Source organism: Pseudophryne corroboree, chromosome 6 (assembly GCF_028390025.1).
Source record: "Pseudophryne corroboree isolate aPseCor3 chromosome 6, aPseCor3.hap2, whole genome shotgun sequence".
Taxonomy (NCBI): Eukaryota; Metazoa; Chordata; class Amphibia; order Anura; family Myobatrachidae; genus Pseudophryne; species Pseudophryne corroboree.
In genome coordinates this window covers 619,103,066-619,112,685 of record NC_086449.1, presented here as the reverse complement: position 1 = coordinate 619,112,685, position 9,620 = coordinate 619,103,066, and the positions used below count along the sequence as shown (strand labels likewise).

The 9,620-nt window shown below is 43.9% G+C and overlaps 1 protein-coding gene across 2 annotated transcripts in view; it reads left to right on the top strand.

Moving 5' to 3' along the window:
- The first annotated feature begins 7,406 nt into the window (after positions 1-7,406).
- The window catches only part of SH3TC2 (SH3 domain and tetratricopeptide repeats 2), a 108,684-nt gene continuing 106,470 nt past the window's right edge, over positions 7,407-9,620 (top strand). For both annotated transcript variants that reach the window (XM_063928085.1, XM_063928084.1), the window contains exon 1: positions 7,407-7,495. In XM_063928085.1, the coding sequence (XP_063784155.1) occupies positions 7,444-7,495 (52 nt within the window). In that variant the 5' untranslated portion in view covers positions 7,407-7,443. The remainder of the gene's footprint in view (positions 7,496-9,620) is intronic.

Here is a 9,620-nt window from a genome sequence, read left to right as displayed (position 1 = left end):
CAAGTATGTGTTCACTTCATGAACATCAGTTTGTGCAGTCTCTGCTCAGCCCAGGACTTACTCTTCCAGTGCGATTGTTTGCTGCTGATCGGGGCCAGAGCTGACGTCAGACACCCTACCTCAAAGTTTTTCCGGACACTCCTGTAAAACGGTCAGTTGCCACCCACAAACTGCCTCTTCCTGTCAATCACCTTGCGATTGCCCGTGCATCACTTTTTTCGCACCATCCCATCGCTAGGCACCGATGCCCTGTACAGTCATCCGACGCGCCGGCACATTGCGGTGCAAATGCATGCGCAGTTCAGATGTGATCGCCCGCTGTGCGAAAACGCACAGCAGCGATAAGGTCTGAATTACCCCCATTGTTGGGTATATTAAGCTGTTTCCCCAATATTGTAAGCAATATATTCTGTTTATATCACACAATATTTTACATTTCCCAATTATGTGATAAAAAACACAGTTGAAGCCATTTAGGATTCAGGCGTTTTAAGTGGGTTAATTATATAGAGAGTATGATGGCTTTCTTATCCATCACCTTCAAAAAAACACCTCTCACTCTACAGGAGTTTGCTTAAAAAAATAAAATCTTAGGTAGAGCTATAATAGATCCATGCTTCATTATTTTGACTAGAATACTGTAAATAGGGGATAAAAGTGTAAAGACCAAGTTGAAAAATAATGGAAAGGTATTTTCTCTTACGTCCTAGGGGATACTGGGAATCCATTTAGTACCATGGGGCATAGATGGTACTAGGAGCCTTGGGCACTTTAAGAATTTGATAGTGTGCGCTGGCTCCTCCCTCTGTGCCCCTCCTACCAGACTCAGTTTAGAAAATGTGCCCAGAGGAGCCAGTCACGTCTCTGGAAGCTCCTGAAGAGTTTTCTGCATTTACTTTATGTTTGTTATTTTCAGTCAGGACTGGATGGCACCAGCCTGCCTGCTTCGTGGGACTTGGGGGGGGGGGGGGGGGGGGGTGGCTCAACCTCTTGAAGGGTTAATGATCCCATTCCTCGCTGACAGGATACTAGCTCCTGAGGGAACTATTCGCAAGCCCCACCACGGCGAGCGTACATTCCTGCAGCATGCCACCATTGAAGGGGCGGGGCTTCACTATGAGCGGATCCAGCAGCTCACCAGCAGTGAGCTCTGCAGCTGACACAGACACTCACTGACAGGGACGCGCAGCTCCTCCAGAGAGACTCCAGATTACCTCAGCAGTACCAGGGGTCATAGCAGGGGGGGAGCGGTTATTAGTGTACTAGTCCACAATCTAGGTACTTAGTCTGCGACCCGGCTAAGCTTCGCATTAGCGGTAAGGGCACTGTGTGCTGGCTCCATACTTTCTCTGTGTCTCCCTGGAAGGGCTCTTTGTGGGTTGATTGTGCATTTAACCTTTCCTGTGTGTGTGCGGTCACTGTTACAGTACGTTAGGCAAAGAGTGTGTTTCATGTAAGGCACAGTGTTCCTCTTCTCCAAGGGGTTCACTAGTGTGTACTCAGTGTAGTGTACCTTCCCAGGCTTATAGGGCAGAGCCAGCATGGCTGGACTCCTTTAGGGGAATGATTTCCAATATTTCTACTAAATTGTCCCGCAATGAGAAAGAGACTGAGTTTATGAAAAGAGACTCAGTACCCAAACCAGCATCTCAGTCCCCTGCCATTTGTCCGCAAAAACGTACTTTGGGTGACAGAGGAGAGTTAGGAATCTTATTTTAATATATAAAAAAAATCCTCAGCAACTTTTCCTGTGTCAAATAAAATAAATACCTTGGGGTAAATTTACTAAGAAGGGAATTCTATTTGAGATGGGATGTTGCCCATAGCAACCAATCAGATTCCAGGTATTATCTTCTAGAAAGTGCTAGATAAATGAGAAGTAGAATCTGATTGGTTGCTATGGGCAACATGCCATCTTAAATAGAACTCCCATCTTAGTTAATTTACCCCACTGTTTGAAGAACCGTGGGTTAATTCTGATAGGAAATTTCAAATCCCTAAAAGGTTGCTATCATCTTTTCCTTTTCCTCCTGAGGATAGGAAAAAATGGGAAAATCCACCGATAGTGGATGCATCAGTATCCAGGCTGTCGCGAAAAATTGTATTGCCTGTCCCTGGTGTAGCCTCCCTGAAATACACGGCTGATCGTAAAATTGAGACCACACTCAATTCCTTGTATACAGCTGTTGGGGTGGTCGGGTAACCTAATTAAGGGGTTAGAAAGGAAAGGCATGGAAGTACAACCCTTCACAGAAGAGGCCTTATTTGTAGATGAACTAGACAAATGGATCTCCAAAGCTATTGCGGGTAAGTCCACATATCTTCCTTCTGCAGCTCCCCCAGCCAGGAAGGCTTACTCAGGTCCCAATTTGCAGTCCTTTTGGGATTGCCAAGTTTATTGACAAGGCCAGAGTTGCTTCTACCGCCGCAAGCGGTGCTAGAAGTAAACCATGCAAACCAGCAACTGCCGGTTCTCAGGAACAGAGCTCAAGCTCTGCTTCCTCAAAACCTTCAGCATGACTGTGTACCGCGATGCCTGAAAGACTGGCAGGTGGGAGCCCGACTAAAATTCTTCAGTCAAATCTGGACAAGTTTGTGCCAGGATCCCTGGGTCATAGATCTTATTTCCCAGGACTAAAGACTGGAGTTCTAGGAGCTCCCACCTCACAGATTCTTCAGATCAGGCTTACCAGTTTCACAAGAGGCAAGTATAACTTTACAGGACGCCATTCAAAACTGCTACAGACTCAGGTCATTGTTCCAGTTCCACCTCATCTGCAAAACAAGGCGTATTATTCCAACTTGTTTGTATTACCGAAACCGGACGGTTCAGTAAGACCGATTTTGAACCTCAAGTCGTTGAACCCGTGCTTACGAGTGTTCAAATTCAAGATGGAGTCTCTGAGAGCGGTGATCTCAGGTCTGGAGGAGGGGGAATCCCTAGTGTTTTCGGATATCAAGGATGCGTACCTACACATTCCGATCTGACCGCCTCATTAGGCTTATCTACGGTTTGCACTGCAGGACTGTCACTACAAGTTCCAGGATCTGCCCTTTGTTCTCTCCATGGCACTGAGAGTGTTCACCAAAGTGATGGCAGAGATGATGTTTCTACTCTGCAAACAGGGAGTGAACATAATTCCGTACCTGGACCATCTTCTGATAAATGCACCGTCCAGGGAGCGGTTGTTGGACAGCATTGACCTCTCAACCAGACTACTCCTGGATCACGGGTGGATTCTGAACTTACCAAAATCTCACCTGGAACCGACGCAGAGGCTTCCTTTCCTGGGAATGATACTGGACACAGAGTCTCAGAGAGTGTTCCTTCCCTTGGAGAAGGCTATGGTAATCCAGTCGATGGTTCGGGCTGTCCTGAAGCCAAACCGGATCATCTGTGCATTCGCCTTCAGGGCAAAATGGTGGCCTCCTACGAGGCGCTTCAATACGGAAGGTTTCATGCAAGGCCCTTCCAGCTAGATCTATTGCACAAATGGTCCAGATCGCATCTTCACATGCATCAGAGGATCCGTCTGTCGCCAAGAGCCAAGATCTCCCTTCTGTGGTGTCTACAGACTTCTCACCTCATTGGGGGTCGCAGGTTCGAGATTCAGAATTGGATTCTGCTAACCATAGATGCAAGCCTCAGTGGTTGGAGAGCAGTTACCCAGGGGGTGCAGTTTCAAGGAAGATGGTCAAGTCGTGAAGTCGTCCTTCCAATAAACATCCTTGAACTCAGGGCTTTCTGCAACTCCCTTCTGCAGGCCTCGTCTGTACTTCGGAATCAGGCCATTCAAGTCCAGTCGGACAATGTAACGGCGGTAACGTACATAAACCGACAGGGCAGAGCGAATAGCAGAGCAGCAATGTCAGAGGTGTCAAGAATTCTCCTTTGGGCGGAAAAACACGTTGTGGCGTTGTTGACGGTATTCATTCCAGGAGTAGACAACTGGGAAGCAGACTTCCTCAGCAGACATGACCTGCACCCGGAGGAGTGGAGCCTTCACCCGGAGGTGTTCCAGTGGTTGACACGTCGGTGGGGATATCCACAGATTGACATGATGGCCTCTCGACTCAACAAGAAACTCAAGCGATATTGTTCCAGGTCGAGAGACTCACAAGCAGTGGCGGTAGACACTCTGACATCTCCGTGGGTCTACCAGCTGGTGTACGTGTTTCCTCCACTTCCTCTGATCCCAAGAATTCTAAAAAGAATAAAAAGGGAAAAGGTTTCAAGCACTCCTCATTGCTCTGGACTGGACGCAAAGGGCCTGGTATGCCGATCTTCTCGAGATGCTGATCGAAGATCCGTGGCCTCTACCTCTTCACGAGGATCTTCTGCAACAGGGCCCGTTCGTCTATCAGGACTTACTGCGGCTACGTTTAACGGCAGACATGGAAGTTGAACGGCTGATTCTAGCCAGGAGAGGGATTCCTGACAAGGTCATCCCGACTATGATCCAAGCCAGGAAGGGGGTAACGTCTAAACATTACCACCGTATATGGAAGAAGTATGTCTCTTGGTGTGAAAGCAGACAATATTTTGCGGTGGAGTTTCATCTGGGACGTCTCCTCTTTTTTCTGCAGTTGGGAGTGGATGTGGGCCTACGTCTAGTATCCATTAAAGTCCAGATTTCGGGCTTGTCTATTTACTTTCAGAAACAATTGGCTTCTCTCCCTGAGGTCCAGACATTCTTGAAAGGTGTTTTGCACATCCAACCTCCCTTTTTTCCTCCCATAGCACCTTGGGATCTCAATTTGGTTCCTCCACTTCCTCCAGTTGGACTGGGTTGAACCATTACAGGAGGTGGATGTAAAGTACCTTACGTGGAAGACCGTCACACTGCTGGCCTTGGCTTCAGCAAGACATGTGTCAGAGCTGGGGGCATTGTCGTACAAGAGCCCCTACTAAATTTACCATGAGGATAGAGCTGAACTCAGGACTCGTCAGCAATTTCTTCCTAAGGTGGTGTCCGCATTTCACATCAACCAGCCTATTGTGGTTCCGGTTGTTACTGACACCTCTGACATTTCAAAGTCTTTGGATGTTGTTAGGGCTTTGAAGGTGTATGAAAGAGGACAGCTCGTCACAAGAAATCGAACTCACTGTTCGTTCTTTATGATCCAAATAAAATTGGGTGTCCTGCTTCAAAGCAGTCAGTTGCACGCTGGATCAGGCTCACTACCCAGCATGTTCATTCCACAGCAGGATTGCCGGTTCCAAAATCTGTACAGGCCCACTTTACTAGGTCAGTGGGTTCTTCTTGGGCGGCTGCTCAGGGTGTCTCGGCTTTACAGCTGTGCCGAGCAGCTACTTGGTCAGGTTTGCTAAGTATTACATGTTTGACACTTTGCCTCTGAGGACCTTCAGTTTGGTTAATCAGTTCTACAGGAAACTCAGCACTTGGTACTTTTCCATGGTACTAAATGGATTCCCAGTATCCCCTAGAACGTAAGAGAAAATAGGATTTTAATTACCTACCGGTAAATCCTCTTCTCGTAATCCGAAGGGGAAATTGGCGCCCGGTGCTTCGTTCTTCCCGTGCTGTTACTTGGTTCAGTAATGTTGTTTGGTTCAGCAGTTGCTGTTCTTGGTTTCAAGTTTGGTTAGCATGGCTTTCCTATTGTTCTGTGTGTGCTGGTTCGTAATCTCCCACTTTCCTTTTTTCTATATCCTTCTCTTAAAGTATGTCTGTCTCCTTGTGCACAGTTTCCTAGACTGAGTCTGGTAGAAGGAGCATAGAGGGAGGAGCCAGCGCACACTATCAAATTCTTAAAGTGCCCAAGGCTCCTAGTGGACCCGTCTATACCCCATGGTACTAAATGGATTTCCAGTATCCCCTATGGACTACAAGAAAAGGATTTACCGGTAGGTAATTAAAATCCTATTATCTCTCTCCTCCTCTGAGCTCTCTTTTTTTATTACTTACATGTTCCCCCACCACACTTTACCTTCTTCTTCCTCTTTTTTTTTTTTATATTCTGGACTTCCAGATGTTCATTTGCAGATCTTCCAAGAATGAGATGTCATGGTGTCCTGACGTCTCCATTACCCCGAAGTTGGAGGAGGGCAACAGGGGACAGCTAGGTGCACTGTGCTCATAGCGGAGGGTGCACTGTTACTAAAGTGCATAGCCAGATTGTGTACTGCTCCAGCCCATGTGTAGCCCTATCATGTCCTGGAGCAGTACTCTGCCACCCCAGAGCATCGCCACCTAGGACAAGGCAACAATGCACCGCCGTTGTTATGGCCTTGTCTAATATAATATTAGTGTACATAGAGATATTGATGTAAAGCTACGCCATTGGAGGCTCTCCTGGATAAAAATATTACTTTGTGGTATATAGTTCTTTCATATACATTACCGAATGTACTGTAATAGTAGCAGCAGCAATATAACATTATTATTGGTGATATCATTTGATTATTCATTGTCGGTGCGGGGTTGCAGTTCATTTTTTGGTTCTTGGATGTCTATCATGGATGCTCCAAAGTCTGAATCCATTTTGGAATAATTAGACTTCATAGGAGATTTTTGTCAATATATTACATGGTCATGGGTCAAACAGAGGAGGTAAATGCAGGAAGCAGAGGTGAGGGTGCCTTCAGAAGAGCCAAGGCGCCCATACCTGGGTGATCATGTGACCTCTGTCATGGAGATAATAAGTCATATTTTCCATCTCTGCTATGTGCCTTATAGCAATATGTTTTGTAATAATCTGATGGATTCAACCAGCTGAATCCAAGTTCTTATTTTCTTATCCTCTGAGAGCTGGCACATTATGACTTCCAGTAGCTTGAAATCACAAATGAAATTTTATAAATTAGGTCCCTGCTGCTTAATTTTTATATTCACTTATCAGAGCTTTGAAAACGTTATTTCATCTTTTATAAAAGCATTTGGTATTGGATGCATTCCCATTTTTTTCCCTAACAAATCTGGAATATGTTTTCCCTGTCTACATAAGAGGCAATAAAATGGTACTTTGTAGCAAAAAACTGGATTGATTCTTTAATTAGGTGATATGTTATCTAGGTGACATATTGGGGTTTACATCATGCCCAATTAGATATGTTTGTGCAATAAAATCCATTTACAGAATTATTTCTGCTGCGATGATACATTTTTGGACACTACATTTGTATGGTGGGTGCATAGAAAATGGACCAGCAGTAGTAAGGGAATGCGAGGAATCCAGTAGCATGCAGTGGGAGCGAAAAGTAGTGTCTTATGTTGCCAGAGAACTCGTACTACATAGAACAAAGTCATCTAGGCTCCTATCACCATCTCTCTGCCTCTGTAGCTCCGCCTCCATCCCACAGATGTGCAGTCCTGTCAAAAGATGCATTGTACTAAGCTGGGACCTTGTCACAGCCATGGCATGACACTGCTCTGGTCGCAGGGTATTGTGCTTGCTCTGCTGTAAAAGAACCTCATACCAATGGGCTGCTGTTTGGGGATCCCCTGGTTGAAGAAATTCGTCAGGTGCCCAGGTTAGTCCAGCAAGAGCAATAAAAACAGGATAGTTAGTGCCAAACATACTTGCATACCTTTCATAAATTTTTTTTTACTTTTTCGGGTGTGTGTGATATTTATAAATGTTTAAGATTATGTTTCGGCCACTTACTGGTTTAGAAGTATTATATGTCAGTATTCAGAGTTAATCACTTGAAAGCCTTGCAGTTTTGCTTTTGAGTTTTTAAGTGATTGTTAAGTGCTGTTTACTTGCAGAGCATCCTCTAATCTGCTGAGCTCACTATATTCCCTCCTTTCACATTACACGGAACGGATATTGGACATCTGGACACTGAGCCAAAGTTATAACGCTACTGCATTTACTTCACCAATACATGTACAAATGACTTTTATTATTATCTCAATGAGTTTTTACTATGATATTGATATCTAACAGTGCTCTTATGAGATATTTCAGGAGTCCTTTGTAGGTAAATGTTCATTTGAAATGTAATATGACAATTGTTTGGCTATATCGACCGCCAGCATCCCCTCCGTCGGGAAGGTAACTGCTTCCCATTAATATTACTATGTTCTTAATTATGCCTAATGGTCTAAGTTCAACATTCAGCCTCCTCTGTGCGGCTTTGTTCATCTCTCAGCAGAGGAGAGCACACGCATTTGGGTGCATTTGGAATAAAGTAACATGATTTCATTACCTTTGCCTTACTATAAAGTTAGAAGCTGAATCTTTCAGAGTAACCAGACAATTAAAGGAGAACTCCACATAGGGCTGCTCTGCCCTTAGATTGTACAATTGGATGAGGCTGCTCTAGGATTCTTCCCAGTAGTTGCCTAGCTAGACTTTTTGTTTCCCCAAATGATTCAGTGCCCCAGCTACTGTATAGGGGACCTTTAGAAATAGGACCCCTGACTTTGCAGTTAGTGGGTATTGCTGGAGAGAGATCTTTCTGAATTAAGTTCAACCTTAAAGATATCAATATTTGAATACATTTTATATCAGTCATTATCCTTGCTGTATCATACATTATGTATTATTTGTTAATGGCTTAAATCATTAAAAAGGTAGTATCTTCACAATAGAATGTATTCTAAAATATGAAAAATCCTTTCAAATTGCATCATACTTTTTTAATTGCATTCATTTAATTTAAAAGTGATCTCGAGATGTTATGTTTTGTATTTATAAACAATTTATCATTAAGAAGTACAGAAGTAATTTTCCTTGTATTCATGGTAAATAAGAGCCCTTTCATATGGTCATCATTCACTCATTTAGCCCTGACTGTGCTTATTTTTTATTTTGGTCTGGCAAGTACTGAAATATTATATGTTTATGGACCGTTATTGAAAAATCTACATTGCCATTGAAAAATCTACATTGCCTATCATCATCATAGAAACATAGAAACATAGAATTTGACGGCAGATAAGAACCACTTGGCCCAACTAGTCTGCCCTATCCTTTAGGTAATCGCAACCCTCTTTGAACCTTAATTCAGTGGTTCCCAAACTGTGTGCCGTGGCACCCTGGGGTGCCGCGGGACACTTGCAGGGGTGCCTCGGGTTGGTGGTCCAGAACCAATTAAAAATATTTATTATCCATGTAATAGGAAAAACTAGTACTTGTGGCTGCCAGTCATAAAATATGTGTACAAACAGAACAAATCTTGTCCCTCACCACATAACTGAACCTAAGTATGACATATAAACATAATTTACTTAATTTCATATTTTTTATAAATTTCCCAATTAGAAACTTTTGGACTAGGGGTGCCGTGATAAAAATTCTGATACTCTAGGGCGCCGTGATTCAAAAAAGTTTGGGAACCACTGCCTTAATTCCTTGTAATGGATATCTGGTTTTCACCTGACTGCGCTCATCCCTTACAGTTTGAGTACTCGTGAAATGATGCAAATGGATACTTATATAAAGGTGTGTTTTACTTTCACATGTATCAAATATGACACTCAATATAATGAAACAGTGCAGATAATATTGTGGAACATGAAAAAGGTGGTAATCACAATGTGTGCTCCACGGGGAGCACCTGTTTTACTCAGTCCTTTAATCACTCAAATTGGTGATTAAATCCTTTAGGTTCTTGGCGTGTGTGTTCTGACACAAAGGCCAATGGGCTG